Below are 19,447 nucleotides of genomic sequence, written 5' to 3'. Positions count from 1 at the left end.
CAGAGAGACAGACTAATACAGTTTATATAAAAACCATCATTTTAATTGAAATTATGCCTTTCGTTTTGCTTATCTCTTTGTTGGGGTTGGTAACAATGGACGAATGTGAAAAATTAAAATGCCATCGAGAAGGTAGGAATCCACTCATGCTTCTTTAACGACCAGACTGTAGCCTGAGAAATTCTTTACCAGCCTGACGATCTGCTGCTGCCTAATCCACCGGTGACTAGCACCACCACCACAACGTACGACGCCACGCCTAGCCATACTCACCCATGAGGCCATGAACTTGGCAAGACGAAGCAAAATTTCCTCACGAATAGCACATAATCTAACCGGCTGGAAACTGCTAAATTTTATTAACCATGTATCTTACCAAAAAGGATGCAACCACCCAGCTTTCAGACCATTATTTGCTTGTGTGAATATGTAATTATGACTACTATTAAGTCCGTTCCAATTGATAGGCTTCCTCTGTAATTTGCACAAATTCAATTCTCCGTTCCTATTCCTTCACAACAAATATCATGCAAGGTGTTGTGCTACGGAGAACTGGAGAAGGGGCACGGCTGGATCTTCATAGATGCCGTTTTGTTGCTGGAAAATAGGATTCCCTGCCCAGTTGACTTTACGAACCGACAGGCATACTTTATCCCTACACAAACCGCAGGAGCACTTGTACTGTACCACTGCCACTTGTTACAAACCAGCATGATGGATGGGAGTTTCTGTATAAATACATATGTACATGTTCATGGCTGATCAAACAGCATCTGCCTATTTTGTGTTGGAGCCTAGTTAGCAGCCAGCTACTGCAACCTCCCTCCAGTCATCCACCTCTCCTCCGAGAAACAACTGCCTTTTTTCCTTTTATGGGGCTTCCAATGGGGCCGCTTGGTTGGTGCTTTGGCCCTGGGTACCTTCAAGCTGTTCTCTAGCGACTATCTACACTGCACAATATTGAATCCCAATCTGTGATCAACTAAGATCAAAGCCAGCTTCTGAATTTATTGCGTACAACAGCTTGGTTTGCAACTGCTCCTTGCTGATCAAGAACCAAAGCAGCGATTAGTCACGAGCCACCAAGATGTACTAGTGGGGTTAATGTAAATACTAACGTTTTATAGGGGGGGAGCTTCAGAAGGTTCATGCAAGTAGCCGAAGTAGGCAAGCGGTCAGCATGCTCCTCCATGCCAGGAACACCAGCTCTGCATACAGTGGAAGAAAAAAAATGAAGTTAGGAGAGCATTTTGCACACTGGGAGAAAAAATGAAGTTACATCTGAAAGGATGGAACATAAACAGATAGATGTAACAAACCTATGAATGCAAAATTTTGGTTCGAGGTACTGGAATCCAAGGAGTGGGCCACGAGAACATCCGGTCACAAACCTGTGCATTTATTGGCATCAACCATCAACATTTTTAAGGATGGCACTGATTTTAAATAAATATTTCATTAGTATACTTCCACAAGTCAACTTTCAACAGCTCATGGCATGCAAGTCATAGTGAATGTCTACAGCGTTCAAAGAGATGTCTACAGAAAACAGAGGCACAAGGGAAACAAACAGATGCTAATGCACAAGTGAACATAACAACATAAGTAGAATGCATTAGCATAAAGAACCACAACTAGAACAATCGCTAACATCTCCAGATTCTGATATCTATGCTCCCATTAACTAAATTTAGAAAGGGCACTTTCTTAAAAAAGAGGAAAAGGAAGGATAACCATCACAGGGAGGAAAAATTAAACCAAGTAGAAGAGGCACCAACTTGAGAAACTTTTTCTGGTTGTCTGAACTGAAGCTCTTCATGACCTCCCAAAACATCTCAATAACCTCATGGTCCTGAAAGAATGTCAGACAGGAATAAAAAAACAATCTGACCTTCGTATATGAACCTCAAGAAAAAGGTATGTATGAAAAAAAAAAACTCCACCATGTATTCATGTCCCACCCACCTAGCAGTACAAAGTTAAAAATCACCCTGGACCACGCTATTACAGTCCTGCAGCGGGTAGACCCAACAGGGGGGCCCATTAAGGCCCGCAGTACTGTCCATGCACACTGTAGTACTGCCCACGCACCCTGTAGCCCATTATGTAGAGTCTGGAGTCTTACAATAGGATTTTGCAGTCATATGTTGCCCATAACACATGCTGTCAGCTAGTTTGAAGCTAAACTGGGCTCTGTTTGTGGTGATATTTGCTGAAACTTTGCCATTTATCTAGACGGCCAAAACTTTCTTTTTTTGCTAGCTTTAATTGGAAAGACATCTTGCTAGAAGTTGCTGATAAGATAGCTAGGTTTAGAAACCGAGAATATTCTTCCTTTTTATATTTGAAAGAACTGTGTAGTTCATCAGGGACAGGAGCTTATATTTGCAGCCAGATTTTTGCACTGCTACTATTCACAACATTTTGGTCCTTCCAAAGTTAATAGGGGTAAAACCACGTAACTGAGCCTATTGATATAGCATTACATAAATTATGCAGATTCACATGTCATGTTTTGAATAAGGTTGCTAGGCTACATTTGAGTAACAAAAAGATGGCCCTTGTTACATAAGAAAGCATCACGTACCGGATGATATCCTGCAGAATAGTTGGTGTTTGACCGCAAGTCATCAATATCCAAGCTTTCTAAAGAGCCAGATATGAGAACCTGCAGGAGACAAGACAGTATCATAAATAAGGAAACGAGGTAGGAATGTGCCATGATAATGTCAGAACCATCTATCATTTTCTCAAAGAAAAAAAAAGGAATTTTGAATCCAAAACAATTCAGCAACCACCACCACCCCGGCAGGGAAATGTACTTAGCACATTACACCAAGTATCACCAGAGGAAGTGGTAAGGTTACCGTTGAATTACCTGAATTTCATGTTCATTGAACATATCGATCCAGTCTTTCGGTATAAGCTGTTGAAAACCTCGCAAGAAGTGTGTACTTTGCGCACGGATCTATGATCGAAGTCAAAGCAAGTTATTTAACAAAGGATTCCCATGCAAGCAAATAACATAACAATAATCTTTTTACCTGGTAGTTTAACCGATGATTGGCAACAAGATGGATAAAAGTAATAACATTATCATTAGTAACACGCATGTCCCTTCCACCGGGGAGAAGTTCTTCTTCTGACTGTTCACCATATTCATTATTTACAATAACAAAATACAGTTCCAGTTCTGAGATATCACCGTTGTAATGCTGAGCAGGGAAAAAGGACAAATTAGAAGGGGGGGGGGCAAATTTGAACATTAGATAAGAAATTATGTAAATGGACTTTGTATGCTCTTATACATAACCCAACAACCTACACATAATGGGATGGCAGTATCATGCATCGAGTTTGCTTTTTTTAATGGTAAAGTCCATTTTACTCCCCTCACCCATTTACTTTGTCTACTTAACCCCCTAAGCAAAATTTAGGCTCACTTTGCTCCCTAAACTATTTCGTTTGGTCCAATCTACCCCCTAATTATATTTATCTTTTTTGGTTCTTCGCGCACAAGTTGAGTTTTAATTTCAGATTTTTGCTAGTTGACTTATAACATGACGCCCTACGTTATAAAAATACATTAGCAATTTTTCATGATTACCTTTCATACAGTTTTGTATATCTAAGATCAATTTCATATTAAATATTCCTAACCTATGAAAATAATCATGAAAAATTCTTAGTATAGTTTTTTAACATAAGGCATTATATTTTGTATCTGCTCACAAAATTTGAACTCAAAATTCAACTCATACACGGAGAAACAAAAAAGAAAAATCTAATTAGGGGTAGATTGGACCAAATGAAATAGTTTAGGGGAGTCAAGTGAGCCTAAATTTTGTTCAGGGGGTTAAGCGGACAAAGTGGATAGGTGAGGGGAGTAAAATGGACTTTTCCCTTTTTTAATTAATTGGTAACTAGAAAATTGTAATGCCTCAAGAAGAAAGTTGCTATAGTAGCTACAAAGCTAGATAGGCTCATGATTTGTGCCACGTAACCACGCCCCAATCGCACATCTAGAAAAGATTGCCCTTCCTAACCTCCAGAGAGTTTTCTGCTTTACCAATTAATGGAAATAGGGCCCAAACCTTTAAAAATAGGAGATGCCGATATAATTCTGGATCCAATGAAGGAAGATCATTTAAAAAATTGTACCTGATAGATGAGTAGAAGATCAGACACACAAGCGAACATCAACAAAAGATGTATAACACAAACAGCATAATAGAATAACAACATATGATGAGGGAGGAAGGGAGTACTTTTGTTTCAACTTGCTCAAGAAGAACGTTGCAAATGGCAAATCAACAAGTATGCCCTCATACATTGCCTGGAAAAACATGAATCAGACATAGATCATAGCCCAAAGCCCCAAATCATGAGAACTAATTGAAGAAGATGTGTAACAGTCAAATGTGATGCCATTGGAGAAATTTGGAGCAAATATTGAGAACTATATAATAGATAGCATCATGCAGCACCCAAAAGACTAATAGATACTCCCACTTCATTATACAAAACATATCCTAGACAACTTAGGATATGAGCTCAGAAATTCTGGAGCACCATTGAAGCAATCAAATAATACTTTGGATGCCAACATAAGTCGTAGGGAACACTTGGGATCCCTAGCTCCATGAATTCTATGAGATGGAGCTAGGGATACAATTGGGAAGCTAAGGAATCTCGATTCCACTTTAGACAAAAAATAAATACTCAAACCACTTCTTTTAGCCCACAAACTCAATTCTGCATGAATCTAGGAACTAGGTCTAGCACCAGCTTAGTAATGGGAAAAGGGGGACATGACCAAAATACCTTCCCAAGGAGACTTCCAAGAAAATGGAAATATTGCAGGTGTAGTTCATGAACCAATCCTGATGCAGGGTTTGGGTACAGAAGATGATCAGCGGTCTCCTACAAAAGGAAAATCAAATATTCCAAAAGAAGCTTGTGAGGCCTTGTCCAAACTGTAAACCAACACATGTATATCATAGCTATTCCATCAGAGCAATTGTGTTTGGTGAAGAAAAAATAAATATATTTGTGAACCAGGACTCTACTAACTTAATAACATGCAACAGGTCCCAGCACAGATTATGAGTGTTACTGTAGCAATGATTCCATCACATTAGACAAACGAAACCAACTAAAAGAGCAGATACCTTGAAGAGACCGTATTGTACATCAAAAGCAGCTCGAGTGATATTTTCCATAAAATCTTTGAAAATTCCACCGCCATCAATTCCAGCCTCTTCCTCACCATGCTCATTAATAAATGACACTCGAATCTACATACATCAAGAAGATTGAAGTATCATTGGGAAACCACAACCATTTCATATGTTAAACCATGAGGAAAGATAAGAGAGTATCATCATACCGGTCCTTTGAGATCTTCTTCAGAAAGCAAACTTAGCTGATCAAAAGCATCTTCCAAAAGTCGATTTCTTCTTATTTTGAACCGATGTCTAGTAAATGCAGAATGTGATGCCGATTGTCTAGAACTCGTCAATTGAGACTGCACATAGAAAAAAACAATATTTTAATACATTATCCTAAAAGATGTAGAGTCTTATTCAGCATTGTTTACACAGTAAATTAGCAATAACTCACAGTGAAGATTTTGACTCTACTAGTAAATGGCGCCAAGAAAGGAGCAAGCTTTATAATCTCTGACGCTCGAGTATTGCCAAGTATCGCCTGGGGAAAACATATGTGCACAGTCTTAGTAGAACACTTGAAAGACATTTCAGTTAATCAAACAGCATAGGCGTTCGCTACCTGAGAGACAAAATTTTCACTTGTTGCTTCTTGAGAATAGAAATCACTTGCAGAAGTGAATGGGAGTCGGCTGTTCCAGTCTTGCAACTGCAATTAGGTTGCAATTTAATTAACCTATGAAACTACAGTATCGTTGGCATTTTCTCAAGACTCAAAATAAGAAGTATAATTCATAGTACAACAATAAAAAGAAACACAACCTGCCAAAAAATGAGAGTTCAAAAAATCCTATAAAAAGAAACAAGATGGTATACAGACAAGAGTACCAACCTGTGTGAGTAGTTCAGATAGCCCAACCCTAGCTCTGGTCTTGACATTCTCCACTGACAATTTTTTAAGGCCTGAAGGGTTGGGTGACACTTTCAGAGTAGAAGAGGAAGGAATAACCCACAGAAGTTGCCATAATGCCTGCAGATTGATGTAGAATTCAATTGATGACACCAACAACACAAAAGGTGCAATGTAAGTATGTAACATATGAAGTCAAATGTCACCAATATAACGAAACAGCAAATTACGCACAGTGGAATTAATAGCTTGGATTCACGCATTCTTTTTTGACAGTTCGAAAATGTAATACTATTATTGTTCATATATTGATAAGCTTAGTTAAACAGAACATGCCAGGACTTTAAGGTGGAATCCCTGCCAGCATACTACAGGATTGCATGCTTGAAAATAAGGTGCAGCCAGAAAGATAACGGCCAATAACAGAGCTTCCAAAACCAAGAGTGAGTAATAACCAAACAGAAAGCATGAGAGGACCTCAGTGACTAGTTTGCAACAGCTATGATGTTAAAAAAGATACTGTATTCAACCCAGAAGTGAATGCATCGTGATAACACAATGGTAGCAATAGTATTGCCTTACTATACCTGCTTTAAAATGAGAACAAGGGACTTCAAATCTTTAAGTGAAAGAGGTTTCTCTTGTTCATAGAACTCCCCATTATCAATTATCTTCAACATGTGCCTGGTACAGGGTTCAATGACAAAGCATCATAAGCATATAAGGAAATACAATGCAATTTTACTACATTTCAATAGCTTGACAATATAAGATGGTAGAAAAGAATGAGAGCAAGAGTTTTCAATAAAAGGGAAAACTGCCTTACTTGTATATGGGACAAAATACAGACATGGGCAGGAGCCAACCAGGTGCATCTGCAGGTAATGAAGATGCAAACTTGGAAAAACATGGCCATGTTCGGTTTTCATGGCATCGTTTTATAAAATTCCATAGTGCGGGAACAATTTCAGTCCGGTAGGCCAGTACAGTCATAATCCGCTCTAGCGGGAATGTATTGAATGTGACATGAAGAAAAGCACAAATAGATCCTACAGCATCCACCTCAGCATCTGATGGTCCAGAAAGATCAGAATGGTATGTGCTTAATGTACCTCTGAAGAGTGCATTCACCTATGCATTATACAACCTATGGTCAAACATGATAAAAGAATACAGAGCCCAATGACGATTAAGGGCACGAAAATCCGGGTTGTTTAGGATTCATACCAAATGTTGAAGTAGCTTTGAATCAATTGCTGTAGTTATCTGTCTTTCCAAATCAACATCAAGACCATTTTTGACATCGACATCCATAGGCATCTCGTCATCGTCATCTGCCCCTGTACGTATTTTAAGAGAACACATATTAGAGTTTACTTAGACCCCACTTAACCTATTAATCTGATCGTTTTGCAATAACCATATCCCGCAGGGAGCCTAGTCCTAGTAAATAGCCTAGTAATTGGCTTAACTGGGATGATTTTTTAAAAGTAAAAATACATGTTATATGCAGATGAAAAGGAGTTAGGGCCTGTTTAGAAAAGGATTTTTACTTTTGGGTTTCAATCTAATTCTAAGAATTTGAATCCCAATCCATCATCCAAATAAGCCCCAAGAAACTTTGAATAGTTACCATTTCCTCTCAGACAGTTGAATAGCTGCTCAAACTGAATCCTTGGTATTTGAATTCTAGAGCTGTGGTCATGTGGGATAAGTACTCTCTCACTTCTTCCTTTGCTAGTTTACTAGGTTCAAGCTACGGCTGATTTCTCCTAATCAAGAATTCATATATATATAATTTGGCCAGTAATATGAATGATCCACAAAACGTTCATCACAAAACCTATGTTTCATGTAAAATGAACTGCATTTGCATGTTATTTCCCAACCACAGCTCACAAGGACCTCCAATAAAACTGAATGATACCAAAACAATGTTACATAAACACATAGACTACTAAACTAGTAAACTATGACACCAACAGACCAAAGGTTCTTATAATTCGATGGCATGTAACTTACTTTCAGTAGGTGATGTGACTGCTGGTAACGTGTCCAACAACGATGTAGAAACAGCGATGATGTCAGCTGCCTGGTTTGGAAAGAGTATACATGGAACATATTTATAAACCAAAACATTACAGATGTGGACAACAAACCAGCACCCATGCGTTTACCATCACAAGAATAAGAGTTTTTCTATTAGGAGCCATTAAGAAGGGAGGAAAGTAGACCCTGCTAATTGCTAAAAACAGTATAACTCAAATAACCAACATAGGAAATGAAAAGGTGTCATTGAATATGTAACCAAATTAGATTATATAGTTTCCGATATATTTTTTGCTGCCCTTAGAGCCGTGCATCTGAAACTAAAATTAACTATGTTATGAAAAAAATTTAGAAGCACTCTTCCTCACATCCATAAGAGCTTAGACCAAATACGCAAGAAAATGAATATTATTTAAAAACCATGACAGTGCGACAAGAATGTTGAATGCTAAAGAGATCAGACCTGCAAAGAGGCTAACACGGCAGCCTATACTCTGAATGGGCAAAAGTGAAGCAAGTATTGAACTCAGATTTATAATCTTCTTATATACATAAGAAAAGAACAAAAGAAACATTTACAGTTTGCAAGTAACATAATATGATCATGCAGCCTATGTGGTGAAAACAAAAGCAGCAGTAACAAATAACCTGCTATTTGACTTAGATAATTGATCAATCAAGATAATAAATTAATATAGGGATAGACCAAAAAAATAATTATCTTCAATGAGGCCTTAAAAGCTAAGTTTGGGATAGGGATCTAAATGCTCATTTTCCCCCAAAAAATAGCTGCTTTTGGTGCATTTTCACCTTAAACAAAATGCAGAAGAAAACCCAAAAGGTAAGAAGTAAAACACCTACTGTGTCAGAAGCAAACTTTGCATCGGACAAAATCCAGGTTGCAGCTTCAAGAACATTTGCAAGGACACACGCATATCCTGGATGATTAGCTGATATATCATTTGGAAGAACATCACGAAGACTGGGCAAAAAGCTGGCTATTTGATGGATATAGTATTTGCTGAGTCCATTAACTGAGAAAACCTGGAGTATGAAAGGCAAGCATGTGAGATATATTGCCATTGTAAATGGTCAAGGCACTTAATTCCTCAGACACAAAATTCATAGAGATATAGTTTATATAAGATAATAATACTACAGTATGACTTTAGACTCCATAACAGCACACACACACATATAATATGGGTTCGATGATACTGAGCAAAATGTATTGCAATTTCTATGTTTGTGGGTCATATTGGGAATGTTCCAGTAAGGAATGGCCAAACAAGAAACTAAGGGAAATGCTGACCTTCTTGAGTTGCGGCAAACGATGCCGTAGAAAAGGGATGGACAGAAGCTGAGAGGAGAAACTCCATCTTGGATCCACCACCGGACAACAACAAGGATGGTGGCCAACATGTGAAGCAACAAGCATGAGAACTTGCTCCAGAGCAGACGCACTATCAAAATGTCCAAAACTTCTGTCCTTTTGCTGAATCATGATCATATCCATCAGAAAAAAAATCATAGAACAAATCGTTTAAGTATAGTATGCTCATTACAGCCAACTTCATGTATCTTCCACTAGACAAATGATGTTCTTCCCGCAAACCTACCATACAAATGAATGGCAGAATAAGGTTTGCCTACAAAGGTAAACCTGGTTGGTACGCATGGTTCGATTGGTTTCTCATGGTTACACAAGGGTCACTGTCACATGTCTAAGGTGTTACAGAACAAAACATCACAGCTTCATGTTACAGAAAGGGAGTTGTTTCTTAAAAGGAGTTGAAACCAGCAGTTATATATCAATCAAGTGAAGGAACTCGAGGCATTTACCCTTGAATAAGTGCAATTATCACTTGTTTCTGAATTAATAAATCTTGATCAACTCAGCTAAAATCCAAACAACGGCAGAGGAGAAATAGAAGACTAAGCACAGAAACAGAGACAGAACTTACCGGTATAGATATAATAATGCCCCGGAATAAGCAATAGATCTTTCTGCGCTGAAGATACCCAACTACTTTGCAGTTCCATGGAAGCTTAGGATTTATCAAGCAAGCTACAGTTTCTAATAATGAGACAGAAGGCACTGATGCACTTCCAGGTGTTGTCAAAAGTTGGCTGCCCCAATCATGCCTGCCAAAACATAAAACAAGTCACATGTGATGATGTTAATTTTTGCTGCAGACAAGCTTGCATATGTACAGTGGGGGAGTCTCCCATCAAAGACAAAAGATGATACTTTTAAACATGTGGTCAGAAACAATTGAAGAATAAAGAAGAATGTCCCAAAAACCAGCTTTGCATAACTTACCTCTTTTGATAGACTGCTTGTACACAGATGAGTGCAAGTTTTTTTACTCTGTGAGCAACAAGAGGTTGCAGTGAGGAGTCATTTACACCAGCAAAGAGAGTTACAGTATCTCCTGCATAAAATGGAGAAAATACCGTTACAGCCGATGCTATAGAAACAAGGAAAACAAACACAGAATATCATAATGAGAAGATTATGCACAGATTAAATGGAAATCATAACAAATATTATAATAACTAGAAAGCTCCAGTGTCCAAAGAGTTCAAAAATGCAATAAAATAATCAAATATCAAAGTTTAGAGAGATTAGCTTTGACATGTTACTTAAAAACACAAACAGAAGATCATTTTACTTATGGAACAAAGAGACACTAACCATCCCAGTATCGAATAGGGATAAAAAGAATAAGCAAATGAGATAACTAAAACCAATATATAGAGTCAATACCTAGCTAATGAGGGTATAAGAGGGAAGGGCATAATCTTTTCTGTTAAGTACGAACATTATTAGCTAGTAAAATTTAAACGGAGTGCATATTTGCTGTCATGGCTTGGTAGAAAATTAACCCAGAACAACATAATGGGGCAAATTCATACCATATTACCTAGTTGTCATTCAATGTATCTATTCAAATTAGCTCTTCCAAATTAATATTTGGACTATCCATCATGGAAATCAACACAAATTTTGATGTATCCTCTTCCAAATTAGCATTCATTGTACTATCTCTCGTGATTTGTGACGAGCAGGATTAAGGAGTAAATCGAAATCAGAACAAGAGCACACCTGAATGCCTTAATTCTATTTTCCTTTTGTGGTTCTTAATTAAAACCTTACACCAAAAGTAATTGGCCTACTTAAATTTGTTAGGTTATAGTATAAACCAGATACAACTCAAAAATTTCAATTTTGGCACAGGGCAATCTAGGCTCTAAGAAATAACAATGAGATATCTGCATGCGGTGGCAAAAAGGGGGAACATTGTTAAATAATATTATGATACTTACCACCACGTTTAACATATTGCAGCAGCAAATTGCAGACTTGACAAAGTATAGCAATATCATTGTCTTCATTTGCATTGAAGAAAAACAGCAATTGACGAAGAAAGTCAGAATTAGTGCCAAAGTTTTTCCTGTTTCAGTAGCAAGGTAATCAGAGAGCTTGACAACGAAAGGGATATGATGTATCTTTAGGATTAGACGATGCATACCAGTCTATCCTCTCACAATGCTCCCCGAAAGTAGAGCAAAAGTTCTTCCGAATTTCTGAACGTGCCAATTCCAAAGCCTTCTTACTTCTGAAGAATTTCTGCAGCTTATAATTAGTCAAGTTCCATATTTTGTGAACTCAAGTATGTGTACTTAAGCAGAATGTAATCATCATTTCAAGGGGCATATAAGGAAAATGTAGCAGAGCGGCTCTTCTCTTAAAGACAGTCAATGATGGTTCAACATGATATTGGGATCTGGTATACCATAAGGGCAAGTAAAATGCAAAGATGCTTGCATAGACACTTAAAGAGAGAATACTGGCTACATCATGATGAAGTGCCTACAAAAGAGCCCTAACTTCCAACAGGAGATGTTTAATAGGTGAGCTTAGATGGTTTAACAAAATAAGAGGCTGTTTAAGCATCAGTTGCTTGCACACAATCTTCTCTTATAATTTTCTTTTATGCTGATTAGTAGCACCCAACTCCACAGGACCCTCAAAGTACGAAACACCTTCTCGAGCGGTGATGTCACTCAAGAGCACCCCCCATGCTCTCCCATGACAATGTCCACCATTGTAAACAAAAACAGGTGATTGACGATAATCGCCATGTCAACTCGTGGCGTTGCACATAGCCTAACCTACAAAGGCAAAGAAGAGGAGTTTCCCTCACATTGTAAAGCTCGACAAACCAGAAGGGGGGCATACCATTAACCGACACAAAATGACAAGGCGAACACAGCATGAACCTCCTCCACTCTCCACTTGCCTCATCACACCCAGCAAACCAATAGGAAATTGCCAGAATTTGTCGAGTAGGCACCGCACCCCCTGATTCCCATACTTTCCCGCATAATCATTCAAAAGTAGATAAAATTTCTTCAAACGCAATGTCATCAGCTATCCATATCTTGCGTTGACAGGCAGTATGGACACATTAATTCATTCCCCTCGGGCCATCTCATCAGATAAACAGAAAAGGAGATGAGCCAATGTATATCACATAATCGCTACAACTGCTCAAGCTAGAGGTCCTCCTTAATGCCCAATTGCCCATAAGCCTACAGCTCTATCCTAACACAGAACCTGTATCCACCAAAACTAAACCAGCCGAACCATCACCATTCATCAACGCTGAAAAGGCCATAGCTGGATCTCAATGCCCATCACACTGAGCTAGCTAGCTAAACCCCCGCCCGATCCCTCTGCTGCAACACCTACTCCCCAGGCACCCCACGGGCACAGGCGCGAGTCGTGAACAGACCTGGATCTTCGTGGCGGATGAGTTCTGGAGGCGGAGGCCCTGCCGCCGGCGCCGCTCCTCGCGCGTCTGCTCGAGCAGCACCTTGCGGTCGCGCTCCTTGCTGCTCCGCCCGCCGAGGTCCACCCGCCTCCGCGCCGACGGGTCACCGGAGAAGAACATCGCCGCCTCCCCCGCTGCACCCACGCCCCCACCGAACCACCAAGGGGGGGAAATTTAAGCCAAAAAAATCGCGGAAAATCAAACGAAGTTCGCGGAAAAGAGGAACGCAAGGCCGATCGGATCGTACCGGAATGGGGCTCGGGGCGCGATCGGGGAGGGCGCTAGGGTTTGGGGAGCAGGGAGACTTCGAGAGGGGGGGGCAAAGCGAGGGGTTCGGGCGGCGACGAGACGAGCCGAGCACGGACTCGGGGAGGGGAAAGAGGAGTCGAGAGACTCGAGACGGTGGGGGCGGGTGCGGGTGCGGGTGGACACAGATTCAGCGCTTTGCTTCTTAAAGCACGGCGTACCTTCTCTGCTTATCAAGTCAGTACCGATATATGCCTTCAGTGTTAGGGGGTGTTTGGTTCGTAGGACCTTGTCACATCAAATATTCGGATGTTAATTAGAAGAACTAAATATGAGCTAATTATAAAACTTGTCACATCAAATATTCGAATATTAATTAGAAAAACTAAATATGAGCTAATTATAAAACTAATTACACAGATGGAAGCTAATTTATGAGACGAATCTATTAATTCTAATTAATCCATCATTAGCACATGTTTACTGTAGCATCATATTGTGAAATCATGGACTAATTAGGTTTAATAGATTCGTCTCGCAAATTAATCTCCATCTATGCAATTGGTTTTATAATTAGTCTATGTTTAATACTCCTAATTAGTATCTAAATATTCGATGTGATAGGAATTTTAGAAGGTGCTAAAGAAACAAACACCCCCTTAGTTTCATGACTAAGAGTTTCAATCCAGGTCACATCAAATGTTTATACTAATTAGAAGTATTAAATATAAATTAATTATAAAATTGATTGCATAAATGAAGGCTAACTCACGAGCCGAATATATTACGCCTAATTAATCCATAACTAGCACATATTAAGTCTAATCAACGTCCATGATTGCTCCTTTGTTGTTGCCGTCATTCTCCACTTCCTTTGGAGGCTGTACACCATCATTTTATTTTCGTTTCTGCCAACAAAAGTATCACTAATTAGCTATGAATGGTAACAATATATAGAAATTCTATATTGCAAGTTGAGAACATACCTATGGTTTTTTCTTTTTTCGGCTATGGTTTTTTCTTTTTTCGGTTCAGCAGATTTAGTTAGCTTACTACGGTTACCTAGCTTTACAGTCAATTCTCATATTATTTGTTTTCCTTTTTCTTCGATAACCCTCATTAGAACAAACAAATCTGTATGAAGTTACCTTACCATCATAGCTGCTTATATTTGCATACCTTTTCCTCACATCAAAGTCTCTGCAACCCCATACACAGTCCAAAACTTCCAAACCTCATCCGGATTTCTAAATCTTAAACCAACCTAAAGTGTTCCCTTCTCAAATTTTACTATTGCCTTCACAGCACTCATAGTTACATAAATATGGCCCAAAAAAGCATATGATTTTCCTACCATGAAATTGAGCAAATTAACTTTTTATAGTCACGGGATCTCAGATTGATACAAATGTGAGGTGAATTAGTTGTATTCTGCACATGCTTAGGTCACGAGAAGGAAAATAGCTTACTAATGTAGCTGACAATGGCGTCCTGTCGGTGCTCACATCCCTCTCCTCCACGGCAAACTCGCGGGAACCTCCTATCCAACGGTAGCACACGAGCCCACAGGAGAGCAGCGCGGTGCGTGGGAGGTGGTGTAACGCGCGGGAGAGCAGCACCCCCCATCTGCTGACGAACTCCCCTGGTGAAAAAGCTCGGATGGATAAGATTTGAGGCTGCAGTTCATTTTAGCCTTTGGATGCGTGATTCACAGTAGATTTGGCAGGAGAAGTTACGACGTGCCTTCAAGAAGCGACGATACTGAATCCGCATCCGGTGTGGGTGCGAGTCGAAGAGGCTTGGGATTCGGGAAGACGGGGAGAAGGGTGGAATAAATTGATGGGTTTGCCCTTGTCTTGTGTTTTGCCAGGGCGTATGGGTGCAGGCAGTGACGTCGGCTTTACGTGGGGGATGGTACGCACTGAGTCGCTGATGTGGCTGGGCTTGCGACCATCCCTGTGAGCAAGAATGAGATCTGGAACAGACGGGTCCAGCCCAGGTCAACAGTCAATCGTTGCTATGAGTAGGTTCGGAACGGTCCACCCACCAGCGTGGCTTTGTTTCCCACTTACTTTTTTTTCAATCCACGCTCATAACATATGCTAACTTCTTATTGTAATACCGTGTTGCAACCTTGTACTAATTTGCTTTTGAAAAAATATTGTACTAATTTAAACCTCAGTTCTAACACTTCCCTCAACTGTAATATTAGTTTAGTTAAACCTCTTGTACCGATTATATTTTATCCCTATAGTCTTTTAAGTGTTCAGTATTACTTCCTGTAATTCTTGCATCAAAATTTTTGCATATTTTAAGCAACTTGATCTAACATGATGTGGAAGTACCCTCCATTTTTTTTAATTGATCCTCCCATATACTCTCTCTATCTCAAATCTCTGCTTGAACATTGCTAGCATCTTTGGGTACGAGGTGTACAGCCGCCAAAGAAAACCACCTACATCACTTTCAAAAAAATCACCATCGTCACCATCTCCTGTACTCCGCATGTCTATCTTAGCACCATTACAATTAGGATGCGAAGGTGGAATTAGGGTATGAATAATTGAAAATTGAGTATTGTAACTGTAATTAACATGTGAATGGTGGTAGTTTAGGGTGTGCAGGGCAAGGTGTTAGGACCTCATGTCTGGGCTGTCTGCTGCATGGTCCATGGGCCGTGAAGAGTGAAGTCTTCGTAAGGGTCTTGTTTTTAAATTGATTATGGAAGTTTGCCCCCATATGCCTCATGCAACATGTATTCTTCAAGTCTGAACACTACGCCACCCTGAAACGCTCCACACTGCTATTTTGTAGGTCTTCGATTGCTTGTAGAATGCCTTTGTGCTAATCATGAATTAGACAAACACCCTCCACGTCCTTCACAATTATCTGCTTCACCCTCTCCAGGCACCAATACCAACTATCTCCAGACTCTTTCTCCACAAAGGCGATTGTCAGTGGCAGCACTTGATTGTTACCGTCGGATCCAATAGTTATCAAGATTGTGACTTTATACCTTCTAGTCAAAAATGTACCATCAATGCAAATGACTAGGCGACATCGCTAAAAAGCCTCAATGCAATGACCCAAGGCCAAGAATGACCGCTGTAGGACATGTTTTCCTGGAAACTGAGCACATGGATAGACTTTCAGGTCATAGTAGCTTCCCGGGTTTGTTTGTCATATGGTGTGCAACAGGACAGGGAGATTATCATACGATATTTCATACGTACCCCACTTCATCTCCAATGCCTTCTGCTTGGCTCGGTAAGCTTTGTGGTAGCTAATCTTATACTTGAACTTCTCTATGTCACAAACAATCAACTTGAGCTCGTAGCTAGAATTCTCCACTATCTGAGGATACATGTATTGAGCAACAAAATCAGTAGTGAGGTGTGGTGTTGTCCAACCAATTCATCCAGCAAACATTGGTGCTCCACCACTCTAGTCACCTCCCAGTAATCCTTCCACGTCCCCTTGTATGCGTGCACCCTAAATGGGCAATTGCTTCTGACACAACACACATCATACACTATTGGGTTGCTCTTCACCACCCCTGAACGGCGTTGCAAAGATAAAGTGGACCATCACTTCACAGCTGCCTTCACCTCATCCCTACTAGGGTACAAAGCACCCACACAAACCTCATTCTCCCTGTACTATCAAGGGATATTTTGTCCCTACATTGACCTGTAGGGCGGAATGGTCACAAGTTGACCAGTTCCGCGGAATAGGATTAGCATCATCCTTATCCAACGAGTCATCATCCCATTGGCCTCTTCTCCTTTTCTCTCCACCTGCTCAACTAATCCAGGGATGTCTTCCCCCTCATCAGCCTCGCCATTTAGCTCACAAGTTGCATCTTCATCCTCTGCATCTCCTTCTTCTGTCCCATCTTCATTATCTTCTTCATTTTTCCCATTACTACTCTCCACACCTTCCTCGGCTTTAACTTCAGCACCTCCCACTTCTTCTTACATTTGACTGCTAGATCCAATTTTCTTGAACACTTCAACAAACAATATGAGCGGTAAACTGCGCTTAGTACAACCATTTACATAGACCCTCCAGTTCTGGGTTCCTTCAAGCGGCATCAACTCCCAAAAGTTTATGTCAGGCCGTAAACCCTAACAGACAGCTCCACTTGATCTTTATCAAGATCGAAAGTCTTAAATAACCAGTTACATATTGAAGCCCAAGTCCTCTCTCTTACTCTTGGTAATTACTTGTAGAACGACTGAAATTCAGACAAATCTACCCCTTCTGGACCATATCTAACCTCCCCCCGACTATAGAACACTTGGAAAAATAAACTTTCCGATATGCCTGTCAATATACACGATACGAAGAGATATTATTACTCTCATATACTTAATTTACCTAACCCCAACATCACCTACATTTCAACATACATTACAAACATCTAACTCGAGCATTGTCAATAATAACAATTTTAGAGTTATCTAAATATATAAACAATTCATTTTATTTTACCCGGTCAATATACACAACATTAACTGAGACCATTACTAAATATTACCAAACTTAACTAACCCTAAACACCCCTATGTTCCGAAAGTATATATAAAGATATGCACGGCATGAACAAAAATTATAACTAAATGTAGTAATTTCAACTAACCCCTAAAACACCTACATTCTAAATACCTATACAAAATATAACTCTTGCATTGCGAATAATATTCATCTTAAATTTATCTAAATAAATCAACAAACTAATTTTACTAGAACATAAATACCTAAGCTAAATCCACTATACCGACTAACTTATATTTTTCTATATATCATATGAACACCTAGATTTCATCTACTAATTAACATTACACCCTTTGTATAGCTACTACATCAACTATTGCATCTACCTATTACGAGTTAAGCTAAACTAGGGGATTAGTAAAAATACCTCAAATGAAATGAAGATCTGGGCTTCAATCTCAACCCTACTCCCCTCCCCTCCCTTCCTCTCCTCCCTCCCTCCCTTCCTTTCTTCTTCTCTCCTGGACCTTCTCTCTCTTCCTATTCTATCGTGACCGCTCGCTCTCTCGCTCAGTTCTACGCGTGGGCAGGCGAACTGGCATGGTGCGTGCGCTCAGGGGCGGCCGCCCATGGCTTTTAAAGATGTGGGGGAGCGCCCGCTAGTTGATTTGGCGATATCTTTCCCGCTCCCGCCGTTTGAATTGGCAAGGCCTGTTACCGCCCGCTGATCCAGCGGAAAGCGGATGCCACCGGATGGAACAGCGGTAACAACCTCGTCCCACGCACCACTGCAAACCGTGTGCCGCCCGCTAGATCAGAGGGCGGTAAGCGAATTTGTACGCTGACGTGGCGGACGCGAGAAGCTACTGTTGTTTCACCCGATGGTATCTTCTCCTACCACCGGTTGAGACGGCGGTAGCCCTTTACTGCTGTTTGGTCCGACGGCAGAGGTCTATTTCTGCAATTTTTTGGATCGCCTATTTATTTCTGCAATTTTTTGGATCACCTATTTATTTCTGCAAAATTGTAAAATAAAAATATAAAAATAAAAAATTTGCATGAAGTGCACAGGAGAGGACATCAATGAATTATTCAGAATCATAACCAACTGTTCATTCTGTTCCTCTTCCTCATTCTCTCGGACTCTTCCTCCTCCTCTAGATTATCTTCTACTTTCTTATGTACCTCTGATCCTTCTTCGATCCCTTGTTTTGCTGCCCTATCCCGAACTCTATTCCTCTCATATTTGTATCCTATAAACTCAGCTACCTATTGTATCAAACTACCACCGGTGTTCTATTGGATTAAGGAAGGTGTTGCTAACACAAGGTTCATGAACAAGAATAGCATGCAGCTGAGCAGCTCTAATACCAGGGAATTTGAGATCTATAACGTTTGGATGAATGAGAGATATAAAGATTGATTTGAGTCAACGTTGATCTATTAGTAGCATAGCCAAATCGGCAAAACTGCTGTCGAAGAGAATGGAATTGGAGGAACTAATAGTTAAACAGTTTTCATAAAAAACGAAAGAAATGAGTTTATTTTCGGAGGCAAAAAGCATCAGAGTTTTTAGTAATGTCTAATTATTTGTTTGTAATTAACGGGCCAAAACTCGGAGGGCCGTTGCCCTCAATGTTTGGTTTGGGCTTTTGAGTGAAGGATTCGGCCCAATTCGCACGAGTCGTCGTCATCTTCGGTTCTTCACCATTCCACAGGTTGGCCGGTGGCCGGTG

At 40.0% G+C, this 19,447-nt stretch overlaps 1 protein-coding gene across 1 annotated transcript; it reads right to left on the bottom strand.

Moving 5' to 3' along the window:
• Nucleotides 1–333: 333 nt before the first annotated feature.
• LOC101760896 (E3 ubiquitin-protein ligase UPL6) lies at nt 334–13,353 on the bottom strand. The gene is made up of 27 exons (XM_004977037.3): nt 13,216–13,353; nt 12,930–13,102; nt 11,664–11,761; nt 11,458–11,585; nt 10,451–10,562; nt 10,092–10,272; nt 9,440–9,622; nt 8,989–9,171; nt 8,101–8,170; nt 7,306–7,418; nt 6,905–7,209; nt 6,666–6,762; nt 6,061–6,198; nt 5,791–5,877; nt 5,623–5,709; nt 5,390–5,527; nt 5,172–5,297; nt 4,825–4,923; nt 4,269–4,336; nt 4,095–4,161; nt 3,045–3,215; nt 2,879–2,968; nt 2,588–2,668; nt 1,779–1,852; nt 1,320–1,391; nt 1,119–1,208; nt 334–1,045 (listed from the first exon to the last, which is right to left on the bottom strand). Exons 2-27 carry the CDS (start codon nt 13,086–13,088, stop codon nt 979–981), a joined length of 3,084 nt encoding a protein of 1,027 aa, XP_004977094.1. The 5' UTR covers nt 13,089–13,102; nt 13,216–13,353; the 3' UTR covers nt 334–978.
• Between the last annotated feature and the right edge of the window lie 6,094 nt (nt 13,354–19,447).

This window comes from Setaria italica, chromosome VII, assembly GCF_000263155.2.
Source record: "Setaria italica strain Yugu1 chromosome VII, Setaria_italica_v2.0, whole genome shotgun sequence".
In the NCBI taxonomy this organism is placed as follows: domain Eukaryota; kingdom Viridiplantae; phylum Streptophyta; class Magnoliopsida; order Poales; family Poaceae; genus Setaria; species Setaria italica.
Note: the sequence above shows the minus strand (reverse complement) of the source record. Positions and strands in the feature narration are given on the sequence as shown.

Coding starts and splice junctions, on each gene's coding strand:
- LOC101760896 (XM_004977037.3), bottom strand. CDS start 13,088: ATGTTCTTCTCCGGTGACCCGTCGGCGCGGAGGCGGGTGGACCTCGGC. Junction 7,210..7,305: donor CAAAGCTACTTCAACATTTG/GTATGAATCCTA, acceptor TATAATGCATAG/GTGAATGCACTCTTCAGAGG. Junction 4,337..4,824: donor TTGGAAGTCTCCTTGGGAAG/GTATTTTGGTCA, acceptor ATGTTTTTCCAG/GCAATGTATGAGGGCATACT.